Source organism: Chiloscyllium plagiosum, unplaced genomic scaffold, assembly GCF_037043375.1.
Source record: "Chiloscyllium plagiosum isolate Xiang-an unplaced genomic scaffold, Cpla_swu_hap1 HiC_scaffold_11, whole genome shotgun sequence".
In the NCBI taxonomy this organism is placed as follows: domain Eukaryota; kingdom Metazoa; phylum Chordata; class Chondrichthyes; order Orectolobiformes; family Hemiscylliidae; genus Chiloscyllium; species Chiloscyllium plagiosum.
Window position 1 is genome coordinate 70,499,443 of NW_028270149.1, and position 27,210 is coordinate 70,526,652.

The 27,210-nt window shown below is 42.2% G+C and overlaps 1 protein-coding gene across 2 annotated transcripts in view; it reads left to right on the top strand.

The window, feature by feature from the left end:
• The window catches only part of tnmd (tenomodulin), a 202,964-nt gene that overhangs the window by 97,697 nt on the left and 78,057 nt on the right, over positions 1–27,210 (top strand). For both annotated transcript variants that reach the window (XM_043704491.2, XM_087991783.1), the window contains exon 3: positions 21,995–22,135. In XM_043704491.2, the coding sequence (XP_043560426.2) occupies positions 21,995–22,135 (141 nt within the window). The remainder of the gene's footprint in view (positions 1–21,994; positions 22,136–27,210) is intronic.

The following is a 27,210-nucleotide window of genomic DNA, read 5'->3' on the forward strand; positions in this document are numbered from 1 at the left end:
TCTCCATGCGCTCTGACCATACACATGCCATGTCCACAGGTATTGGCATCTAATGTGCCAACCTCATGACACATGCCTGAGCCACAGACAAAACACTTCTGCACTTTAAAGCTCTCTTGGTAACTGTTATTGTAATGCAGCAGCAAGCACTCAGGAACACACACCTAGCTCATGGACTGGACCAGGCTGCATTTCCAGGCTGTTTGCACGCTGTCAGATTGCTAACTCACTCTGGGCCTACCTTACAACATTCCTGCCTTGCATTGCATTGCCTCTTTGCACTTTGTCTCTGAGCTGCAGATACGAGCTTCATATTACTTTGGACCGCCATTCCGTTTTGCACAGGCATAAAGGAAGAAACCTTGTTTGCCATGGTTATCAGCTGGCCTCAGTGAAGTCAAGGGCTTCACTCTGAGTCCTGCACAGAAGGTCAAGGACAACCTCTGATACCAGTTCAAGGTAATAGTCAGGAGAAAAAAGTGAGGACTGCAGATGCTGGAGATCAGAATCGAGAGTGTGGCACTGGAAAAACACAGCAGGTCAGGCAGCATCCGAGGAGCAGGAGAATTGACGTTTCAAACTATTTTGGAAATAGTCAGTCAGCTACTCTGGGTGGTCACATTAAGGATGTTCTCCACACAAGGGTTCAGGAGTTGAATTTCAGGCAACCCACCAACGGTCTTGAATCTTTCTACCCTATTTGGGATTACTTTCCTACCAGAATATAGACACAGGTATCACAAAAGATGAAAGTGAATGGTACAGTTGTTATTATCAGTGCAGGTAGGGAGGTGTTCAGAATGAGTGAATTGACAGAGCAGAAGGTATACAGGGATAATGGTGTCAGGGGTCATGGTGATGACAGCGAGTGAGGGAATAGTGACAGTGATAAAACATGAGCCTTAGTGGGAGGTGGGTACAGTAGTAGAGATAGAGCGAGTGTGAGAATTCAGAGGGAAGATAGTGGCACTTACACTGGTGACTTGCACAAAGTAACTGATCTTCTCCTTACTTTGCTGTATATATTCCTCCAGACCACTGAGAGTGCTTTAAACTGGGTGGCAACCTAGGACCAGGTGGGCATGTTCTGGTGCTGTGACCTCTACAGTTGATCTAGGGAGAAAGAGAAAGTCCCATCTCTGTACTGCTTCATCCAGGAGGACCCCCAGGTCCATGTCCATACAACATGGCACCAATATCCCCAGCTTCCACATCCAGGAGTTGTGCAAGGCAGCTCCAGACTGACCACGCCAGTCTGGGTACATAACAGGCTTTTAAAGATGGTGCCAGTGCTAGGGATGCCAATGAACTCCAAACTATCCGCTAAGTGGTAAGTTGTTCCGGGTACAGTGCTTGGTAAGGTGGTGCTAGAATCAGACGTGGCAGATGCCATAGGGAGATAGTCAGTAGTTAATGCGATTTGGAGAGAAAATCCCCTAGACTTCATAGTGGAAATCCCTCCAAAAACCTCAATGCAACTCTGACTTAGCCAAAAATAGTAAGATCAGCCACTTTAAGGTACATGCAACAGCACAGTTGAACTAGATTTCAATTGTTCTTCCCTCTATTAATGAACAGAGCTCATCCGGCTTGTTTAACTTAAACCAAAATTCTCAGTGTGTATAATGATTGGCAGTGGGGGGTTCGGGATATTTGCATTAAAGTGAAAATCTGCTGTAATAAAATGCTCAATCTCAACATTACTGGGCTGCCAGTTGTAAGACCAGCAGTATTGCTTATTTAACCATAACTGAAATTTCAATGCTAGTTCTTTGCAATATTTCAGCTTTTTCTTTTAGATGCATGAACACGATGAAGAATTACAAATTAATCTTATTTGATCGCAAAGATTTTACAAATGTGTGCCTTGGGGATTTTTTTATTTACCTTGTTTATTGGACATGCACCAAGAGGTTATTCAGTTGGACCCTGAAGTCAGGTTCACCAATTGTGTTGTCAAAAGCAGCATTTGTTCGTGAATATTTGCATCTTGAGGTGGGAATAAATCTTATGCATTTTTCTGCAAAGTCAAAGCAATTCTAAGGTATTATTTAGCAGAGTCAAAGCAAATATCAAGCATCATTCAGCTGTGTCACTCTTACTGAGGGGACTGTTTTATTTCAACCAGATTCGCCTGTTTAAGCATTGTAGCGTGGGGCTGGCTTTTACCTACTTAACATTGTAACTGATGCACTGCGACACAGCTCACAGAGAATTGTTCACCAATCATGAATTTACAATAGAGCCAATTTGCATTGGGAACAGAGGAGCAAATGAATTTGGAAATGAGTGCTACTGTTAATTGAGGACTTGCTATAAATTGAAAAAAAATGTTTTGAGATGCTGGCAAATGCAATCATCTTTTTTTGCCAGCCGGAAAGGACAATTAGCAAGATTGCAGGAGACCTAGGCTAACCATTCCATAATGAAAATATAGAAATAATTCTCAATTTCAAGCACCAGTTTACTTTCTTACTGATTCTGATGGGAGGGCTGGATTTGGAACTGAAAAAAAAATCAATGTGATTTCTGACAGGCTGTTAAGTTATGGCTCACAAGAAATGTTTGCAATTATATAACACCTTTACATTACCTCAAGACATCCCAAAGAACCTCAGAGGCAGCGAAGGTCTTTGAGATGTATTTGCAACTGTTTTTTTCAGAAATACAGCGGCCAATTTGTACACAGGAAGATTCCACACACTACAATCAGATAATCTGTCTTTATGATGTTAAATATTGGCCAGAGATCTGTCAACACAATCAGTTTTGGATAGTGTCAATCATTATGTCCAACTGCGGGGCAGAGAAGGCCTTGGGTTAATGTTTCATCTAAAATATGGCAGTTTCAACAAACAAGCAGATTCTCAGCTTTGGACTGAATTGTCAACCTGCATTAAGTGCTCAACTGAAAGCAGAAACCTTGACAGCTAACATTGCAGGTTAGGTAGTGTTGTGTAGAGAGAAAAGAACAGTTAATGTTTCAGGTCTGTAACCTTTCTTCAGAACTGAGGAAAGTGAGAGATATGATGGCTTTAAGGATGGAGTAAATGGGACAAGGACAAAAGGAATGTTGGTAATAAGGCATTTTTAATTGACTCAAGGCATGAGGGTATTGTCTGCAGTGCCAGCATTTATTGCCATCCCTAATTTTTCTTGAGCTGCTTTCTTGAACTGCTGCAGTCCATGTGCTGTAGGTTGACCCACAATGCTATTAGGGAGGGAATTCCAGGATTTTGATCCAGTGACAGTTGGCAATATATTTCCAAGTTAGAATGGTGAGTGGCTTGGAGAGGAACTTGCAGATGGTGGTGGCTCCATATATCTACTGTCCTTGGAAGGAGGAGTCTAAGCATCTTTGCTGAATTTCTGCAGAGCATCTTGTATCTAGCACATACTGCTGCTTCTGAGCGTTGGTGTTGGAATGACTGTTTATGAATATGGTGCCAGTCAAGTGGGCTGCTTTGTCCTAGATTTTGTCAAGCTTCTTGAGTGTTGTTGGGGCTGCGCTAATCCAGACAAGTGGGGAGTATGCCTTGTAGATGATGGACAGACTTTGGGGAGTCTGGTGGTGAGTTATTCACTGCAGTATTCCAAGCCTTTGACCCCCTCTTGTAGCAATGGGATAGTCAGGTTGATAGAAACTCCAGGATGTTGATAGCAGGGCATTCACTGACAGTAACATTATAGAATATCAAGGGGCAGTAGTTAGATTGTGTTTTATTGAAGATGGTCATTGTCTGGCATTTGTGTGATGTGAATGTTACTTACCATCCTAAGCCTGGATATTGTCCAGGTCTTATTCTATTTGAACATGGACGGATTCAGTATCTGAGGAGTTGTAAATGATGCTGAACATTGTACAATCATCGGCAAACTCCCCACTTTTGAATTATGATGAAGGGAAAGTTGATGATGAAACAGCTGAAGATGGTTGCGCCTAGGACATTATTCTGAAGGAGTCCTGCAGCAATCTCCTGGAGCTAGGATGACTGACCTCCAACAGCCACAACCATCTTCCTATGTGCCAGCTTTGTGGCACGTTCGAGAGCACAAGTCTTCATTCCTATTGCCAGAATGTTGCCAGACCCCATAGCCTTTGCAGTATCCAGCACATCCAACTCTTGCTTGATATCACATGAACTGAATTGAATTGGCCGAAGACTGACATCTGTGATGCTGGCTCCCTGTGGAGGTGGCGAGATAGTTTATTTATTGGACACGTTGACTGAAAATTGTTGTACATGTTTCAGCCTTATCTTTTCCACTGATGTGTTTGGATTCACTGTCGATGAGGCTGGGGATATTTGTGGCGCCTTCTCCTCCAGTGAAAGTTGTTTGATTGTCCACCACCATTCACCACTGAATGTAACATGACTGTTAAGCTTAAATCTGATCTATTGATTATGGAATTGCTTAACTCAGTCTATCACTTGCCGCCTATACTGTTTGGCATACAAGTAGTCCTGTTTTGTAGCTTCATCAGGTTGACACCTTATCTTCGGGTATGCCTGGTGCTGCTCCTGGCATGTTCTCCTACACTCTTCATTGAGCCAGGGCTGATCCCCTAGCCTGATGGTAATGGTTGAGTGGGGGATTATGCTGAGCCAACAAGTTGCAAATTGTGCTGGAGTACAGTTCTGCTGCTGTTGATAGCCCACAGCACCTGGATGCCCAGTCTTGAGTTGCTACATCTGTTCAAGGTCTGTCTGATTTAGCACAGTGATAGTGCCACATATGTTGGAGGGTATTCTCAATGTGAAGGTGGGACTTTGTCTCCACAAGGACTGTGCAGTGGTCACTCTTACTGATACTATCAGGGTCAGATGCATCTGCAGCTGGCAACTTGGTAACAATGATGGTCAGATAAGTATGTTCCCCTCCACCTACTGTAGACCCAGTCTAGCAGTTGTGTCCTTTAAGATCCAACAAGCGTTATCAGGAGTGCTGCTGCCAAGTCATTCTTGGTAACGGACATTGAAATCCTCCAAGATTACTTTCTACGTCCTTGCCAGTGTCAGTACTTTCTCCAAGTGTTGTTCAACATGGAGGAGTAGTGAGTCATCTGCTGAGGGAAGATGGTACACGTGGTAATGAGCAGAAGGGTCCTTTGCCAGTGTTTGACCTGACGCCATGAGACTTCATGGGGTCTGTGTCTATATAGTACTGTGCCACTATCTCTGGGACAGTGGGATAGGACATATCCGGGGATGGTGATGGCGGTGTCTGGCACATACTCTATAAGGTATGATTCTATGAGTATGACCACATCAGGCTGTTACTTGACTAGTCTGTGATAGAGTTCTCCCAACTTTGACACTAACCCCATATCTGAAAATGTGTTGCTGGAAAAGCGCAGCAGGTCAGGCAGCATATGTTAGCCAGGACGATTTTGCAAGGACATAGGAGCTGTTTTTGCCCTTGTCATTTCCAGTGTCTGGGTCGATACCAAGTGATCCATCCAGTTCATTTCTTTTTGAGACTTCATAGCAATTGATATAATTGAGTCGCTTGCTAGGCCATTTCAAAAGGCAGTTGAGAGTCAGCCACATTGCTGTGGGTCTGGAGCCACATGTCAGCCAGACCAGATAAGGATGGCAGATTTCCTTCCCTAAAGGAAACAAGTAAACCAGATGGGTTTTTTTGACAATTAACAGTAATTACATGGTCATCACTGGACTCTTAATTCCAGACGTCATTACAGTCTTAGTCCAAACGTGTACAAAAGAGCTGAATTCCAGAGATGAGTTGAGAGTGACAACAATTGACATCATTCAACTGAGTGTTCCATCAAGGACCCCTGGAAAATCTGGAATCAATGGATATCAGAGGCAAACTCTCCCGTGGTTGGAATCATACCTGACACATAGGAAGGTGGCCATGTTTTTTTGGAGGCCAGTCCTCTCCACTCCAGGGCATCTCTGCAGGAGTTCCTCAGGGTAGTGTCCCAAGCCCACCCATCTTCAGCTGCTTCATCAATGACCTTCTCCCTACCATAAGGTCAGAACATAAGACGATGTTTGCCAATGATTGCATAATGTTCAGCAGCATTCACTACTCCTTAGATATTGAAGCAATCCATATTCAAATACAACAAGATCTGGACAATATCCAGGCTTGGGCTGACAAATGGCAAGTAATATTCGCACCACACAAATGCCAAGCTATGACCATCGCCAATAAGAGACAATCTAACCACCACCCCTTGGTATTTAATGGTGTTGAAAATGTGTTGCTGGAAAAGCGCAGCAGGTCAGGCAGCATCCAGGGAACAGGAGAATCGACGTTTCGGGCATAAGCCCTATTTAATGGTGTTATCTTCACTGAATTCCCACTGTCAACATCCTGGGGGTTATCATTGACCAGAAACTCAACTGGACTCACCGTATAAACACAACAACTACAAGAGCAAGTCAGAGGCGAGAAATACTGCGGTGAATACCTCACCCCCTGACTCCCCAAAGCCTGTCCACAAACTACAAGGCACAAGTCAGGAGTGTGATGGAATACTCCTGACTTGCATGGATGAGTGCAGCTACAACAACACTCAGGAAGCTTGACACCATCCAGGACAAAGCAGCCCACTTGATTGGCACCACATCCACAAACATCCACTCCCTCCACCACCAATGCTCAGTAGCAACAGTGTGTACTTACTATTAGATGCACTGCAGAAATTCACCAAAGATCCTCAGACAGCACCTTCCAAACCCACGACCACTTCCATCGAGAAAAAACAAGGGCAGCAGATACATGTGAACACCACCACCTTCAAGTTCCCCTCCAAGCTACTCACCACCCCGACTTGGAAAAATGTCGCTGTTCCATCACTGTTGCTGAGTCAAAATCCTGGAATTCCCTCCATAATGGCATTGTGGATCAACTCACAGCAGGTGGACTGCAGAGGTTCAAAAAAGCAGCTCACCATTGCCTTCTCAAGGGCAACTAGGGACAGGCAATAAAATGCTGGGCCAACCAATGACACCCACATCCCCGAAAAGAATTTTAAAAAGGGTAGTTATTGAATTCAAATTTCACCAACCTGGAACATTACCTGAGTTTCTTGAGTAATTGTTCAGTGATCATACCACCAGGCTATCATCTCCTCCTAAGGGGTAGATTAAATGCAGCTGTCATAGTCCTCCAAGGCCCAGAGAATTGAGATGAAACAAGAAACAAAAGATGTGCCTATAGCAGGTGTACTGCAAACTGAAAGTCCTTCTTTTTGCATTGTCACCCAACTTTTGTTTAAACCTAATTCCTCAAGCAAAAGTCCTCCTGCCACTCAAACAACCCTTCCATGAATCTCCAACTTTCTCCATCTACCTGAACCCTGTCCTTTTAGCAGTTCTTGATATTTTCATTGAAAGCTACAGTGAGACCAGAGTTATCTCAATTTCTCTTTTTTCACTTGTTCAAACCTGTCTCCTCCTGAACTTATCATATTCTATCCTCTCAGATCTAACACTGATATTGTTAGTAAAGCTGTTGACAAGGCCAGTGCTTTTGTCATGTGGTGAACTGACTTTTATTTTGCAGACACTGAACACCAACTCCACAGCATTTCCTCCAATATCCCATTGGACTATGACTTGACGAACATCAATCCGTTGTTTCCAGATCAGTCACTGACCTCATCTCCTCCAGTGATCTTCATCAATGATTTCCTAATTACTGTTCCTCAACCCTGTTCAGCTCACTTCTACATTCTCTGCAGATGCGTACACAGGACTCCCCCTACTGGACCTACTGTTTCAAACTGCTCTGGCCCCACTTATCCCTCAACTTCTCCCCACCCCCACCCTTGTCCACCCTCTTTCGAAATGCATCTGTGACTCATCTGATGCCTTCTGTTACTTTAAAAGTTTATAATTCTCTGGCTCTATTTTCACTGACGTCTGATCTATATACCTCTATCCCTCACCAAAGTGCTATAAAAGCTCTGTGCTCCTTGTTGAAATGGAGGCCTCAGCAGTCTCTATCCAGCACTACCCTGCTCCACTTAGCTGAACATGTTACCTTATTGAACAATTTCTCTCATTTTCCATTGCATTCCCTTCAAATAAAGGCTAATGATATATACACGGATCCTCACTATGCCTCCATATTTGTTAGACACATCTTACATTTCTTGTTCCAGTCCAACCCTGGCTGAATCCCTCAAATCCTTTTCTTGTACAATGATGACTGTATTGACGCTGTGTCCATTTCGCCCCGAATTGGATAATTCAACCTTGCTTTCAGTTTTCACCTTCTGTTTTAAATGGTCCATCTCAGATTCTTCCCTTCCCTTCCTTGACTCCTCTGTCTCTTTCCCTGGTAACAGACCATCAAGTAATAACTCCTGAAGAAGGGCTAATGCCCAAAACGTCGATTCTCCTGTTCCCTAGATGCTGCCTGACCTGCTGCGCTTTTCCAGCAACACATTTCCATCAAGTAATAACTCCCACTGCCACCACAACCACCTTAGATTGCTAACAGCTTACACCCTGTAAAGTTTCCATTCTATACTTCCTGTTTCTCTGTCACTGTTTTGATGATGCAATCTTAGACAAGTGCTTCATGTCTCCAATGCGATGACTTCCTCCACCATAGTTGACACCACATTTCCCACATTTCTGGTCTCACACCTCTTCTTCTAGAGCCATGATAAACCTATCCTTGTCCACACCTTCCAACCCACTTCCCTCCACACCCCATTTTTAGATATCTTACATTATTTCTACCATCTCCAGCATAGTGCCCCCACCAAGACGTCCTTCCTTGCCTTCTATTTCAGCCTTCCAAGAGAAGCATTCATTCCTTTTATGCTGAGTTTATCCATGCATTTTCTGGTTTGATTTCAAGTTTCCAGTATTTGCAGTATTCTACTTTTCGTCACGTCTCGAGTGGAACTTGAACATACAACCTTCTGATGCAGAAGAAATGGTGCTACAATGAACAAAGACTGGCATGGATTTTGAAGAGCTTTCACTTATTTTTGTCATATTACTGGGGAATCTGCAGTAGCATTGCACATAAGGTTAAAACAATGATTACTTCTGATATTTCCCAAGATGATCACACCACTCCACACAAAAAGGTTGGGAGAAATCAATTATATTCACAAACAGAGGAAGTGATGAACAGAATGATGGTAGCCTTCTATTATCAGAGAGCCACATGATGCAATGCTAATGAGATTTGTGAGCAATGTCTCCATCAATTGGACATCAATTAGAGCTCGAACGGACAGAAGGAAAATACAGTTAAGGAGTGGCTTTGGAACCGTAGGACTAAAACCATCCGTTCCTCCTAAGTATGTTGCAATTATAACACCTTGTCTCAAACTACTTGTATCGTACATCAAAATGTTACTTTCTGAATGGAAATGAATCAACGCCCACCATTATCCAAGGAAACCTGTTCGATAAAACGAATATTTTTCCAGTGAATTTTGTTTCCATGGATTAGATTTAAGTATACTGCTTTTCAAATGTCCTCTGATTCTCCTGTTCTACCGAAGGTGGAAAAAGCTCGAGAAAAATAGAAAGAAATGCAGATGCCGTAAATCGGAAACAAAAACAGATATTGCTGGAAAATCTCAGCAGATCGGGAACCATCTGTGGAGAAAAATGAGAGTTAAAGTTTCAGGCCGAGTGACTGTTCCTCAGGACAGTTCTGAGGAAGATTCACTTGACCTGAAATGTTAACTCTGATTTCTTTACACAGATGGTGCCGAACCTGCTGAGTTTTTCCAGCAATTTCTAGTGTGTGTGGTATGTCTGTGTCTGTGTCTATGTCTGTGTGTGTGCTCTTGCGCTGGTCCACATTATCAGAGACCTATAAGCAGCAGAAATGCCCTTTTGCAATCTTCCCCTTTCCAGTGTGGACATCCTCATATTGCATTCCTACAGTAGGTGCAGTATCCTCTCTTTGTAATACTTCAGTTGACAAGAAATAACCTTTCGGTATTTTTTGCAAAAACAACCTGAAGATAATCAGTTCACCAAGTAGAAATGAAATAGACTTGTAAATAAACTAATAATGTCAATGAATTCAGAATTAAGGGTGGCGGGGTGGCTCAGTGGTTAACACTGCTGCCTCATGGTGTGTTTTGATTCCCACCTTGCCTGTGTGGAGTTTGCACATTCTCCCCGTGTCTGTGTGGGTTTCCTCTGAGTGCTCCGGTTTCGTCCCACAATCCCAAGATATGCAGGCCCGGGGAATTGGCCATGCTAAATTGCCCCTTGTGTTAGTGCATTAGTCAGGGGTACATATAGGTTACGGGAATGGGTCTGGGTGGGTTACTCTTCGGAGGGTCGGTGTGGATTTGTTGGGCCGAAGGGCCTGTTTCCATACTTTAGGGAATCTAATCTTTACTTGTACAGCTGTGACGGGCAGTAGGCAGAATGCAGCAGGGTGGAGTATGTAGAGGGGAAGAATGAATGTAGCAGAAGAAATCAGTTAGTTTGTTTTGATTCAAGCATTAAACATCATGAAGCTTTAATAAAGAGGAGAGAAAGAACTCTCTAACTTTGAAATTCTGAAGTCAAGAACATACTCTTGTTTACTACAGGGTGAAGAAGAACCATTTATCTGTTAGTTTATTTATGTGCTCATCTTAATGCAATGAATCCTAAGGCCCAAAATATCATCAGATTCAGAGTTGAGAATACTAAATAATGAAAGCAAGCATTTATTTATTTGCCAGAACAGGAGAAACCAAATGATTTATCCGCATATAACGGAGCCGGCTGTCAAGTTTAATTTTGTTTCAGAAAAAAATATAATGAATTAGAAGAAATAAAAATTCTCTCCACTCTGGATATGATGATCTACAACTAGCCAAGCACCTGCAGATCTGAAAGCTTGTAGAAAGCTAATGGATGTTCTCAAGGATGGGCTGAAATGGGCTGTGTAGGTGAGAATAGAATCACAGCACCACCTATGGAGGAATTGTGTATTGGAAGTGTCACCGTTAAAACATGAGCAATTGAAATTAATGTGCCAGAGCCTTACACAGGTGCCAATGAGCTATTATCAATTGTCACCATCAAAACGCACAACAATGCTGTAGGAATTAACATATATCATTACAGGTAGCTAAACTACTAACATGAATAGTACCGTATCAGATTTGTTTGCAATGTAAAAGAACATAAAACGTAGAAAAGTACAGCCCACGATGTTGTGCCAAGGTTTAAGATTAGATTAGATTACTTACAGTGTGGAAACAGGCCCTTCGGCCCAACAAGTCCACACCGACCCGCCGAAGCGAAACCCACCCAGACCCATTCCCTACATTTACCACTTCACCTTATACTACGGGCAATTTAGCATGGCCAATTCACCTAACCTGCACATTTTTGGATTGTGAGAGGAAACCGGAGCACCCGAAGGAAACCCACGCAGACACAGGGAGAATGTGCAAACTCTACACAGACAGTCGCCTGAGGTGGGAATTGAACCCGGGTCTTTGGCACTGTGAGGCAGCAGTGCTAATCCTAATGTAAATCCTAATGTAATCCCACTGTTAATCCTAATGTAAATTATAATAACTTAACCTATGCACCCCTCAACTCACTGCTATCCATGTGCATTAAGAAGCTTAAATTATCTTTATCATAATGTCTCCATCAATTAGACAGCAGTAGACCTTGAAAGGACACAAGGAAAATCCATTTAAGGAGTGACTTCGGAACATAGGTCCAAAACCATCCAGTCCTCCCAAGTATGTTGCAATTACAACACCTTGTGTTGGGTTACTTGTATTGTACACCAACACATTACTTTCTGAATAGAAATGAGTCAATGCTTGCAGCCTCCACCATCGTCCAAGGAAATTTGTTCCATGAAATGAACATTTTCTCAGTGAATTTCTTTTCCATAATTAAGACATATGTTACCGACGTTTTCTCTCCCCTTAGGAATGTTATATAAGATTGTTATTCCACTTGTTACACATTTGTAAATGAACCACTCCCCACTTCAATCATGGACTTCAATGGAAATTATATGAGGGCTGATATGCAATAGGCAGGTTTGCTGCTAGGTGGATGAGCCTAAAACTATCTCAATCATATTGTTCAACAGCATTGCATTTTTAACTTGAAGTCTCTGAGAGAGAAATACAATTAGGAGCTTCTGTGAATAGGAATGGGAAACAAAGGAAAAAAAACTAGCAGACCTACAATCTAACAACTGAATTTGTTCCACTCAAATGTTAGAGCAAAACGCAATATTGCAAATGGTGCAGAGGCTGGAAATTTGCTTTTTAATAACTGTAAAAGCATCAACTCATACATAAATTCATTGTGAACTCAGCTTCTCATTCAATGACATAATGGTAAATAACCAGTGCTGTGATGACAGATTCACATCTAACCTGTCCCACCGTTGAACTAATAATGACAGCCGCTCAAATTGCCATCATTTTAAAACCAGCACTATCTATATCTACCCAGAAGCTATGAAAATCAAATTTCCAATTGGCAGCTAAATCTAAACCTAACAAGTCATTAGAGTGCCCGGCTTGTATCCACAAAGATAGAAGAAAAATTGCAACAAGCCTTATTATTATCTAAGTAACAGAGGTAAAGACAGAGAGAGTCAGTGCCTGAAATGCTGTCGTAAAGATTTATTTCAAGTGACAGGACTTCAAACTATTCCAGATATGTTAAAAGAAGAAGCGAAGACTCTACATAACAGTTCTATAGTGATCAAGACATGATACAGGCTCCCCCTTTTATTCTAACCTCTTTGCATATTAAGAATCGACTGGAGGTAACATATTCATATTGTGTAGGCTGCGGTAATGTCAAAAATAAAGCTGTAACGAATTTGTTCTCAGATGGTTTTATGGTGAGTGTATGTTACTTCAATGTTTTCCATCAAATGATGACCAGATTTCAGACATGAGTGGAGTTACTGCTGTATCCAGGATGGCAGACTGCTTTTGGATTGCTTCAATTCAGATTCAAGGGATGATAGATATCTTGTACCCTATCAACACAATCTCTATTGTGGAGAAATGGAATATCATGTCAACAAAACAAATTCATTTCATAATCAAGGCAAAGCAATGTCATTCCTGACTTCTGATTAATGTCTTGTGCCCAAAACGTTGATTCTCCTGCTCCTCGAATGCTACCTGACCTGCTGTGCTTTTCCAGCACCCCACTCTCAACTCTGATCTCCAGCATCTGCAGTACTCACTTTCTCCAAAGCAATATCATTAGAGATTAGAAGGCAAACCTATGGATTTTGGTCTCACAATGGGGTCACATTCAGAGGTGTGTGCAGCTGAAAATTAACTTTTACCAGCGAGTGTGACATCACCCTGACCCCACATCATTTTTACAGAGACAGATTTAGGAATGATATCAGGCTCACTGAGTACCATAGTGAGGTCACTTGAAGGAGGCTTCTATGGAAATTTCCAGTCAGTTTCTAGGTTCCTGCACTTGCAGGGACCAACTTGTGTGACTATAGGCAGGTAGATAGTAGCAGCCGTGTTGTCCACCACCCCGTCTGAGAGCACAAACACCAACAGGCTACCTATTGAAAAGTCTCCACCACCTGACTGATGTCCTTCTGGTAAGGAAATCTGTCATCTTCACCTGGCCTGGTCTACATGTGACTCCAAACTGATAGCAATGTGATTGACTCTCAATTGCCCTCTGAAATGGTCTAGCAAGCCATTCAGTTGTACCAATCTTTCAAGGGCAGCTAGGGACTGACAATAAATTCTGGCCAGCCAGCGATGCCCATACCCTGCAAATGAAGAAAAAAATCCCCACAGCCTTGCAGTACTGAGCTGGCTGCTGAGTGTAAGTTTTAATGAAATATTTATAACTGGTGGAGAGGGTGGATGATGTTGGCTGGACAGTTAGCCTCTGGCTTTGATTAATGGCAACAGATCACCAGGTTTCAGAATGAGTGAAGTTGCTGCTGTATCCAGGATGACAGGCTGCTATTGGATTGCTCCAGTTCAGAATCAAGGGATGACAAACAGATATTTTGTACTCTATCAACACAAGCTCTACTGTGGAAAAATGGAATATCATGTCAACAAAGCATGAAGGAAACTCAAGTGGCTGCTTCCTAATGCTACACAAAAGAGTCACAGCACTCTGCTGTGGTTTGGCAAATAATCACCAAAGAGTTGCCTTTGGATGGAGAATTGGAGAAGAAATATTGCAGATAGAAACTCTCTATACTGAAAGGATCTCTTTCTTTCTTAGTTTCCAAAACAGGCTGCTGCACACCTGGAGGGAGAACCCAGTCCCATTCCATAAAGACAAATGTGGTGAGGATATACTTTATTATGAGGCTTGATAGTGATGCATTAAAATGAGTGAGAGGAAGCAGAGTTGAAACTCTAATGAGTGGTCATCTGACTTGAAACATTAGCTTGCTGTCTCTTCATGGATGCCGAATGACCTGCTGTGATCTCAACCATTTTTTATTTTCGGCAAAAACTGGAGTAATATGGGTGCTTAGTTCAACAAGTGATTTCCTGGTGGTTTTGAAAAATTATATTTCCTTCTAGAATGAATTGATTTTACTAGATCCCAAGGTCCAACACCATTGGTTGCTTGGAAATCTGTGGGAAAGGAATCTCTAATTTCTCGGAATTGACAGAGAATTCATTGACATGAATTCAGGATGGGTGGAATAATGTATTCTCAGTTTTAAAGCTCAATGAAATAGTTTTAGAAAATTATGTGAGTCAAAATACACAGTTGAAGATATGTGTTGACCTCTAAAAGCCATTGACCTGAAACTTTGAGCTGATATTTATAAAGGGATCCAGGATCTCAATGTAAAGCAAGTCCTGAGCTTACATTTGTGACAGTGAGACCAACTCAGCTATTTTACAGCAGGCCACTCTCAAATTGACTATGTGTGGACTTTCACCAAGCTCGTGATGGCATTAAGGGATCTTGTGACACGGTGGTAGTGTCTCTATTGTGCGGGGATATGCAGTCACATGTCTGAATGGGTTGATTCAAGACAGCTAGTAGGCTTCTGATGTTTACGGCCCAGTCAAAGAAACATCATCTGCATCAATGAGAGAGTTGGTTGCTTCTGAGCTGTGCAGGACACCTTGGCAGGTGAGATGGAAAGGAAAAAAATAATGGTTTAAAGTCAATATGGGACCCAATGTCAGAAGATTCATCCCTCTGGGAAAATCACTGGGGTTACAAGGGCTGCTTTGCCTGCCTGTGGCTCCCCTCCTCATTAAGCCTTTGCCTTCATTGGGCTGCCATTGCAGGCTGCCTCTATTTAACTGGCAGCCTCCCCATAGAGCCATGCCTATTAAATTGGGCCTTCAGTTATGAATGTGTGCTGCCTGTTTCCTTGGAGTAGGCAGCCTGCCTCTTCCTTGTCCAGTCCTCTGCAAAATGTTTCAGTTGTAGGAGCAACTCAGGGAGCTGACTGCCACAATTCCTCACGATCATGCAGACATCTTCTTGCCATTTTCACCCACCTCACCTCCCATCCCTCCCACCCCCTGCATCCATACCCTGCTTCCCAAGGGCTGGTCAAATCTTGGCCATCAATGCATGTTTCTCTCTGCGAATATGCTTCCAGACTGGCTGATTATTTCCCAGCATTTTCCATCTTAATTTCTGCTTTCCAGCATCTACATTATTCAGCTTTTGTGATACTTTGCTTGGCAATTGTTCAAATGCAGTCTTAACAGAGGCACACCAAGTAAGATAAAAGAGTGATTATGCATGATCTAAGTGGCTTATCATCTTTCCATTGTAAGGGACTTACAATATTGAAGTGGGTAGTATCTCAAATAAAATGAAGAATCTTATGATACAGATACTGGACTGCATTTTTACAGCCTTTGTGATGACTACTGGGATCTCTTTATTAATATGGCTTTGAAAGAATGAGATTGAGTGAAAACATGATTAAGTAACAGAGCTTGTAGATGAAGATAGTGCTGTTGATGCATTTACAGACTTTCAAAAACACTTGATAAAGTACCATATTATAGGCTTGTTAGCAAAATTAAAGCTCATGGGAGGCCAGAGGCTTGGTGGATACAAAATTGGCTATGGGACAGAAAGTAGTGTGTAGAGATACAACAATCCTTTTCAGAATGGTAGTACACAGTGATGTCCCCAAATGAGTAATAATAAGGACCGCTTGTTCTTTTGGAACACATTAATAATCTGAACCTGGATAAGCAGAGCACAATTTCCAGGTTTGCAGTCGACCTGAAACCCACAAGTTGTTAAGAGCGAGAAGGGTAGTATCAGGCCTCTGGAGGTCATAAACCAATTGTTGAAATGAGCAGACATGAAATTTCTTGCAGAGAAATGTGAAGTGTTACAATATGGAAGAAAATAAATTTTTAAGTTATATAGTTTTAAAGCTGGTGGGGGATGTGGGAGTAGTGAGCTCTGGAGATGTAAGCACAGAAATCATTGAAGGTTTAGAAAGTGAGTTTAAAGCGAAAAGCCTCTGGTTTCCTTGTCTTGGATTTTTGTTCGGGGATCAGAACCTGACATCGGACAAATTGCCAAATTCCCACTCTGTGTTGCATTGGGTGCCTTTAAAGTGGAGGCCAATTCATAGTCAGAATGTGCGCTGACCATTCAATTCTGGATAGCTATCAGGCTCACTCGAGGACCAATAGGAGGCTGTGATGATATTTCGGCTGCCCCTCCATCTGCCATAAGAGAGACGGTTTGTCAAAGGAATGTTTTAATGTTTTTTTTATCATCAACAGATGTCTTAGGCTATGCTCAAGCAGGAGCAACCCCTCCACTGAGAGGCCACAGCAAGTGTTTGGGTGGGAGTTCCTCGTGAGATGGAACACTGGGCTCTCCCCCTTCCTCTTCTCCAGCCTGCTACTGGTGGACCGCCGTTAACCTTGACTCTAAATCAGTCTCAGTGGAGGGGAGACACATGTAAACACACTGCAGAATTCTTGTCAGTTTCTGCTGAATAGTTTTAATAAACTTTTGATTTAGCAAAACATGGCAGCTTCCAGAGTCACTGGCCCCAAAATGACCCAGAGGTGGGACCAAGGTAGATGACCAGTATACAGCCCAGTGCTGCACGGCATCCTTCCCCAGACTGAGACCAGGCATTTTAAAACTCAGCCCCTTATGTCCTAACTAAGGGAGTGATGTGAAACCTTTTATAAATCACAAGTCAGTCATGACAGTATAGTTTCCAATCATAGAGTCATAGAGTTGTACAGCACGGAAGCAGACTCTTTGGTCCAACTCATCCATGCTGACCAGATATCCTAAAATAATCTAATCTGACTTGCCAGCATTTGGCCCATTTCCCACTAAACCATTCCCATCCATATACCCATCCACTTGCCTTTTAAATATTGTAATTGTACCAACGTCCACCACTTCCTCTGCTAGTTCATTCCAAACATGTACCACCCTCTGTGTGAAAAATGTATCCCTTTTACATCTTGCCACTTTCACCTTAAACCTATGCCCTCTAGTTTTAGACTCCCCTACCCTGGGGAAAAGACCTTGGTTATTATCCATGTCCATTATGATTTTATAAATCTCTATAAACCTATTCAACCTCTCCCTTTAGCTCAAACCCTCCAAACCCAGCAACATTCTTGTAAATCCTTTCTGCACCCTTTCAAGTTTAATCATGGATACCACCATTCATGAAGGATAGCAAGGAGTTGAAAAGTATACAGGGTTGATTTATTGGAATGATTATTGAGGTTTTTGAGTTAAAAGAAAGACTAAAGGCACTGAATTGTTCTCCTTGGGACACAAAAGGTGAAGGGGAATTTTGATAAGAATAAATAAGGATAAATTGTTTCCATAGGCAGGTTAAGTCATTAAGCAGAAGACACAGAATTAACGTCATTGCCAAAAGAAGGGAGATGGAGAGACAGTCGAGGTATTACTGGTAATCATTCAGGAGTCACTAGAATCAGCGAGGGTCCCAGAGGATTGGAAAGTCACTAACATGATACCCCTGTTTAAAAAGGGAGTAAGGCAAAAGACTGAAAATTACAGACCAATTAGCTTAACCTCGGTCGTGGGTAAGATCCTGGAATCCGTTGTGAAGGATGCGATTTCTGAATACTTGGAAGTATATGGTAAAATAGGGCAAAGTCAGTGTGGTTTCATCAAGGGGAAGTCATGCCTGACAAATCTGTAAGAATTCTTTGAGGAAGTAATGAGCAGGTTAGACCAAGGAGAGCCAATAGGTGTTATCTGCCTGGACTTCAAGAAGGCCTTTAACAAGGTGCCGCATAGGAATGCATTGAGTAAGATAAAGGCACATGGTGTGAGAGGCAAGGTACTAGCATGGATAGAAGCTTGGCTGTCTGGCAGAAAGCAGAGAGTGGAGATAGAAGTGTCCTTCTCAGGATGGCAGCCAATGACCAGTGGTGTTCCGCAAGTCTTAGTGTTAGGACCACAACTTTTGACTTTATGCATTAACAATCTAGATAAAGGAACTGACGGCATCTGACTAAGTTTGCAGACAATACAAAGATAGGTAGAGGGACAGGTAGCATTGAGGAGGTGGGCAGGCTGCAGAATGATTTGGACAGGTTAGGAGAGTGGGCAAAGAAGTGGCAGATGGAGTACAACGTGGGAAAGTGTGAGGCCGTGCACGTTGGTAGGAAGAATAGAGGCATGGGCTAGTTTCTAAATGGGGAGAAAATTCAAAAGTCTGAAGTGCAAAGAGACTTGGGAGTTCTAGTCCAGGATTCTCTGAAGGTAAACTTGCAGGTTGAGTTGGTAGTTAGGAAGGCAAATATAATGATGGCATTTATTTTGAGAGGAATTGAATATAAAAGCAGGGATGTACTTCTGAGTCTCTATTAGGCTCTGGTCAGACCACATTTGGAGTGTTGTGTGCAGTTTTGGGCCCCTTATTTTAGGAAGGATGTAGCAGGCCTGAAGCATATTCAGAGGAGGTTCACGAGAAAGGTGCTAGGAGTGAAAAGCTTAACATATGAAGAATGTTTGAGGACCCTGGGTCTATACTCGATGGAGTTTGGAAGGATGGTGGGGGGGTGCAGGGATCTAATTGAAACATACAGAATACTGAATAGTCTGGATGGAGTAGATATTGGCAAGATGTTTCCATTGGAAGGACAGACTAGGACCAGAGGGCATAGCGTTAGAGTAAAGGGAAGACCTTTTAGAATGGAGATATGGAGAAATTTCTTCAGCCAGAGAGTGGTAAATCTATGGAATTCATCACCATAAGACTGTAAGACATAGGAGTGGAAGTAAGGCCATTTGGCCCATCGAGTCCACTCTGCCATTTAATCATGGCTGATGGGCATTTCAACTCCACTTACCCACACTCTCCCCATGGCCCTTAATTCCTTGTGAGGTCAAGAATTTATCAATCTCTGCCTTGAAGACTTTTAACATCCTGGCCTCCACTGCACTCTGTGGCAATGAATTCCACAGGCCCACCACTCTCTGGCTGAAGAAATGTCTCTTCATTTCCATTCTAAATTGACTTCCTCTAATTCTAAGGCTGTGCCCACGGGTCCTAGTCTCCCCGCCTAATGGAAACAACTTCCCAGCGTCCACCGTTTCTAAGTCATGCGTTAGCTTGTAAGTTTTTCTTAGATCTCCCCTCAACCTTCTAAACTCTAATGAATACAATTCTAGGGTCCTCAGCCGTTTATCATATGTTAAGCCTGCCATTCCAGGGATTATCCATATGAATCTCTGCTGGACACGCTCCAGTACCAGTATGTCCTTCCCGAGGTGTGGGACCCAAAATTGGACACAGTATTCTAAATGGGGCCTAACTAAAGCTTTATAAAGTCTCAGAGGCACATCATTGCTTTTATATTCCAACCCTCTTGAGATAAATGACAACATTATATTTGCTTTCTTAATCATGGACTCAACACGCAAGTTAACCTGGAAAGAATCCTGAACTAGCACTCCCAGTTCCCTTTGTACTTTGGCTTTGTGGATTTTCTCACCGTTTAGAAAATAGTCCATGTCTGTATTCTTTTTTCCAAAGTGCAGACCTCGCATTTGCTCACGTTGAATTTCATCAGCCATTTCCTGGACCACTCTCCTAAACTGTCTAATTCTTTCTGCAGCCTCCCCTCCTCCTCAGTACTACCAGCCTGTCCACCTAACTTTGTATCATCAGCAAACTTCGCCAGAATGCCCCCAGTCCCTTCATCCAGATCGTTAATGTATAAAGTGAACAACTGCAGCCCCAACACTGAACCCTGCGGGACACCACTTGTCACCAGCTGCCATTCCGAAAAAGAACTTTTTATCCCAACTCTCTGCCTTCTGTCAGACAGCCAATCCTCAATCCATGCTAGTAGCTCTCCTCAAACACCTTGGGCCCTCACCTTACTCAGAAAAGGCCATGGAGGCCAGGCCATTGAGTATATTTAAGACTGGGATGGATAGGTTCTTGAGTATCAAGTGGATCAAGGGTTACAGAGAGAAAGCGGGAGAATGGGGCTGAGAAACTTATCAGCCCTGATTGGTGGAGCAGATGTGATGGGCCGAATGGCCTAATTTCTGCTCCTATGTGCTATGGTCTTATGGTCTGATGGGAGAATTATTTTTAATGCTCACTATCATGTTTTGGATTTCACTGTCTTAAAAGAAAGAAGATTCAATAATAACTTTCAAAGCAAACTGGATAAGTGTACAACACAAAGAGAAAAAGATTGCAGCACTATGGTTACTGGGCAGGGAAGGGAGAGAAGCTGTTGCAAAGAACTAGCACAGCCACAGTGGGCTGAATGGTCTCCATCTGTACACCAAGATTCCATGGTTTTATGAATTTAAAGGTGAGTGATGTAATTTTGCAGATTGAGGCATTGAAAGTGCTACTTCTGATTGGCATAGGGTGTGTGTTTAGAATAATTGTGTTTTGATCATCTCTGAACAGATTTTCAGAAGAATGATAAAGATAATATTTCAAATGGTTACCTTTAGCAGTCGTTTGCCATCGCATGAAAATTAATCCAGTGTATGCTTCATGTGGCAGTAAATCTTTAATGTCAGCGAGAGAAAAAAAACCCAAATTGAAGCAGTTATCAAGGCAAATCCAATTAACCATATATTTCAACTTATAACACTTTCACTTGTACCAAGCTGTTATCCTCACAGAGAAAACTGGATAAAGTTGATGCAATTTCTTTAGTATGACAAAATTAGAGCCATCGGTTTAAAAAAGAACATCTTTATGTAAAGTGTTTAGAAACATTTCAATGTAATAAGATACTATGTGAATCCATGTCATGATTTAAGTTAAGGCCATAGAATCTTTGAAACACACCTAGGAACTGTCATCAAAGATTCATTTCACCCTTCTGCAACTGGTAGATTTGTTTAGGTGCAATGAAATATTTTCTGGATACTTGATTGACAGTTCTGTGAAAATATACACAGCTGGGGTTCTTCAAAATATGGCCACCCTTACACTTCAGCATTTGCCATCACAGTTTGATGTCACATCCATTGACATGGGTCATTCTCATCATTGAGAAGATAGAAATGAATCCATTTCAACTAATATCTATTTAGGTGGCTTAGCTGATTGCTGGCAGAATTTGCAGCATTCCTGTTTGAACAATAAATCTCTTTACAGTGCCTTCCATGTGCACAAGTCAGAATATTGCCCACACCCCACCCAAGGCCTCGTAATTATAATGCTTTGGGACTATTATATCTCTGTGGCATTGTTAGCCAGGATTGTAATGATAGAGCCATGGTATCTGCCTAATTAGCCAAGGGCAAGTAATAATATCAGAATAGTTTTCTGTTTCCTTTTCATTTCCTTCCTGAAAGCTGTTACACACATGTATATTTCATTAGACAATTTACACTGTCTAGTGTCACAAACATGGCCAGTCAAGACAAACAAGGTCAAACCTTGGACTTTTCACTTGAGTTAAATTGCAGGAACTAAATATTTAAAAATGGTCAAGTATTTAGAGCTGTATTGAAGTATTAGAATTGTAAAACAAATGATGTTTGATTTTCAGGTTTATGACATATTTTATCGAATAAACATCAATGGTACTGTCAAAGAAAGTTTAATGAAGGTTGATGCGGTAAACAGCTTTGAGACCTTCACAACTGGAAATGGTAGCGAAGAATCTGTGGAAATACATGATTTTAAAAGTGTGAGTCAATTTTTTTTCAATATTTCCCTTTCCTTCCAAATGTCTTCAGCCCGTTAGTAAAAACAAGCAAGTAATTAATGCGTAAATATGGGAATTCAAAGTTAGCTTCGTCAATTATTAGATGTCAATTAAAAAAAACACTTTATTGTAAGCAATCATAATCCATTTATTCATGGGAAAATGTCATTTGTTTCTTTTGGAATCCGCCAAATAACATGCTCGTGGAATTCAAACAGCATTAAGCCATTTTAGAGAATATTTAAATATATATTGTCGTGTAAACAAAATATCAATCAAATATTCCCAACCTCACATTGACAAACTGTTTGTGATGTAAGCTTCCAGTTGATCCATTTCATCTTAACAGCTATTCTTCACCAGAATTTGTTATCCATCTATTTTGGGTTTTATAAAGTAAGTTCAGATAGATTATATGAAACATTTGGGCATAGACCTATAAAATTGCAGCTGCAAAAATAATTAATTACACTTGTAATTAATTCAACCCCAGGTTAAAAGGGAGAAAAATAGCAAAGTTGGGGCTAGGCACGTCAATTATATGCCAGTCAAAGGCCCATTCTTTCATTAATGAAACTGTGAAAAAGTAAATAGACATCAAAACTGGTGAAATCTCAAAGTACTAAACAATAGATTAATACTCAGAATCTGCTTTCAGTCTCTCTGAAACAGGTGTTCGTAACATCTAAAAGCATCTTCCATTCAGTTCTTACCTGGCATTAAAGAGTTTTGCAAACATAGAAAGTTAAAAGTAAAAGAGAAGGGTGGGCCTTAGTTTTTGACACCCTACCCTGGATAAAACAGCTTGACTATTTACCCTATTCATGCCCCTCATGATTTTATAAACCTCTATAGACCCCCGCTTAGTCCCCGACATTCTGGGGGAGAAAGCTCCAGCCCATTCAGCCTCTCTCTATAGCTGAAACCCTCCAATACCAGTAACATCCTTATAGATCTTTTTCTGAACCCTTTCAAGTGAAACGACGCCTTTCCTATATCAGAATTGAACACAGTATTCTAAAAGTGGCCTCACCAATATCGTTTCCAGCCACAAGATGACATCTCAACTCAATGCACTGACAAATTAAGTTAAAGATCGTGCAACACTAGCTTATAGTCCAACAGGTTTATTTGAAAATACAAGCTTTTGGAGTGCTGCTCCTTCATTGGCTAGTTACCTGACAAAGGAGCAAGCTCCGGAAGTTTATACTTTCGAATAAACCTGTTGGACTATAACCTGGAGTTGCGTGATTTTTAACTTTGCCCATCTCAGTCAAACACCACATCATGGCTAACCAATGAAGGTAAGTGAAACAAGCATCTTCTTCACTCCCATCCGAGGAAATATGCACATGCAACCCTCGCTATCTTTGTTCAGCAACACTCTACCAAGTGTATAAGTCCTGCTTTGATTTACCTTATCAAAATGCAATACCTCACATTTATCGAAACTAAACTACATCTGCCACTCCTTGGCCCATCAGCCCATCTGACCAAGGTCACACTTTACCTTGCGATTTCAACTGGCCTCAATGGCTCAGCAAAAATCTTCCATCCCAAAACAGCAAAAGAAGGACAGACTAGAATACCAAATGTCATTCTGTGATCTTATGCAGCACGCCATCATAACTGAATGGTTGGGGTTGAGATGCTGCTGCTCCATCACCATTCCACATTCCCTTCAAGCACAGCTTCCCTGATGGGGGTGGGGGGGTAGGGGTAGAGATAATAATAGCTTCTTCAATGTCAGACAGCAATGATGTTAGGAGTGCTCAGCAGGTTGGACATCATCAGTGGAAATAGAAATGGGTCTCTTTGGTGACTCTTAGAATTGAGAGTGCTTAGAGAAGCTTTTGTTTGTACAAGGCAGGGGCATGGGGAGCCAAGAACAAATTGATAGCACTGCAATAGGATTGAAGATTGGGAGGCTAAACAATGAAATGGATGATGGTATGAAGCAAATTGAGATGGTCATGGGACAAGTAAAAGAAAATACTGAAAATTCCAGGGGGTTTTGGTCTTCTCCTCTCCCATGTGCTGACTTAAATGTCATTCTGAGTTCAATCGACAATGAAAGAAAACCCTTCCACTACATTGAATGTGCTGTGGAGAGCATGTACAGGTTGGATGTGGGACTTTGGCCACTGGCTGGGCATGAGACCTGCCTTCTAGGGCCATGAGCCAATCCGAGTGGCGAGATAGTGCCAGATTGTGATCCTGCCCATTTTCCCAGCAGCTTTATATCCCAGACTGAACGAGATCACAGAGCTTTTGGGCAGTAAAGTCATTAGCACCCTGGGGAGGAGCGTGAGAGAGGATGTGGGGCAATGGCTTTCAAAGGACAGGAAGTAAGGGGTTGTGATCATTTTGGGCACCATTGCTGCGCTCCCAGTCTGACAATGGGTCATTAATCTGAAAATGAAAATGAAAATTGCCTAATTCACCAGAAGATGAGCTGAGCACCCAATGACAGGTACTGAGCATCTCCAGGAACAAGGAGCTACTTGTCTGATACCAAGGCAAGTGCCAATCATGTTGGAGACTGCTGCTACCATGATAATTAGTTACATCTTGAAGTGGGACATAGCGGAAAGCATCCATGAAGTCAGGACTGTGAAGAAAACTCATGGGCACCAGTACTACTTCTACTTTCAGTTCCTTTATGCTGGTCCAACATTGACCCTTCCTTTAACCTTCCCCTTTCATCCTTCATAAGAGAGAACGTAGGTCTTTTATGTTTCTAATGGCACTCATTAAGATATTCTCAAGGGCTTATTTTATGGGGTTACTTTTTGATTTTCAGGGACTTCTTTTTTTTAATCTCATGAATTCATTTATCAAGTGATGCACACAATAATAACACCTTCTATCTTTCTGTTGAATAGGATATTTGGACTCACAAGAAACAGACTTAGTAGTACAACAGTACCTTCAATAATTATCAACTCTCCATTAAATTTAAATCCACAGCACACACCAAAGTCATTTATTTGTTAGAACCCTCAGTATTTACATTGACACAAGATAACAGGGATAAGTTAGCATCAAACTTTTATTTTCAAAATAAAACTGTGCACTTCTACAGACAAAAAGCCATTACCCTCAACACGCATTCCACAGAACTGGTGAGATCACAGCCAATATCTTTTCCTTGTACATGCACAAAGCTAAAATATTTTAGCAAGATAGCTTCTACTCTGTTCACTACACTGCAGAGCTCAATCTCAGAGTTTAATGTAGCAATTAGCACAATGTGCATCATAACAACATCCACTACAATTTCTCCTCATCACCTCCCACCCCAATATGCATAAACATATCCAGCCTAAAGTGAGAGATTCCATATTTATTAGCAAGGAATTCATTACCTTATGTAATTTGTAGTTTCCTGGTTCCTAGATGGTAAAATTAGTTGACAGGTTTAAATTGTTCATTCTCTTTTGCAGTCCCCCTCTCCACACACCCTCAATCTGCAGCCTGTCTCTCTCTCTCTCTCTCTCTCTCTCTCTCTCTCTCTCTATCCTCCTGCAGCCTACATCTTCCATTCCCCTTGCAGGTACACTTTTTTTTTCTTCATACAGCCTCCCTTTCTGTCTTTCTGACTTGCAGCCTTGCTCTTTCCCCATTTGCAGCTTCTCTCTCTTTCCCTCCTACCTTACACCCACCCTCTCTTCCCCATACCTCAGCCTCCTACTCACTCTGACCTAGTGCCATCCTTAATATTTCATTATCACCCTCACCTTTTCTACCTCTCTCTCTCTCCCCCTACTTGCTAGTAAAGGCTCCGTCTATCTTTCTCCTCACCCTTGCAGCCTCCATCACACCACCTACTGTTGCAACCTCCCTCTTTCTTCCCCCCAGTATCCATCTCTCTCTCTTCAGCTCTCCAGACTACTCTTCCCACCTCTTCCAACTTCACTCCTGAAGTCTTTACCCCGCTCTCTGTCTTCCCCCAGCCCTGTCTTCCTTTCTCTCTCTTCTTCTTCTTGATCTCCACGGCCTACCCGCTGTCTATCTTCCCAATCCTTCTGATTGCTGTAGCCTCCCCTTCAATTTCTCGTCCCATTCTGCCAGGCAGTTCGTCGTCCCTGGATCTTTTCATTCTCCACCCCACATCCCCAGCTGAGCCAAAACGCGTGTCTTCGGACAGGTCCCATTTCCAAGCTCAGGTCTCCAGTTCTGGCTCCGCTTCTCCAGCCGCACTTCCTCAGCCCCAAGCCCTACCTCAGCCCTCCGACCTGCACAGCTTGGGCCCTGTGACTCCCATGTACTGACTGTTTCTGCAATTGTATCCTTGTTCAGTCCCACATTTGCTGAAGATAGGTTCAGTAGTGAGTCTGTCCGCAGCAGGCATGAGAAAGAACCAGCCAGAGATTAGATGAGCTGCTCATCAGACTTCCTGGGCATGCATGATAGCATTTTCCTGGGATTTCTGGGGGGCAAATTTGCCTGTCAGCTCCCAGGCTTTATGTATTCAGCTACAGAAAGCATTTGGGAAAGGAGGGATGGGAACCAACAGATGCTCACCGACTGCGTATCTTTATAACCAGGGAGAGATGGATGCTGCCTGAATTGCTGTGCTCTTCCAGCACCACTGATCCAGTACATGCTTAATCAACCTGGGCCTCCTACAGTACAGGCCCTCATGATTAGAGCCAAGCACTTCACTGCCCCAGGCTTTGCAGAGCAAGAAGAGTAGGAGCAAAACATGCAAACTTCACACAGACAGTCACCTGAAGCTGGAATTGAACCCAGGTCGCTGGCTCTGTAAGAGAGCAGTACTAACCACTGAGCCAACACCATGCCACCTTTGATTCATTCAAATTACTTCCCATAATAATCATGACAATTACAATATCACTTTACAAACCTTTGCTACTTCCATCCCTAAAGTTTTGACACAATTACATTAACGTTTCTCTATCTTCATAAACTGAATTTTTTTTTAATGTGTATATGTTTTTATACAGCTTTCTCTCCCATGACTGTATGGCCAATGCTCCCACTTTTAAATGCCTTTCCCTGTGCTTCTGTTTAAATGATGCACCTTTCTTCTG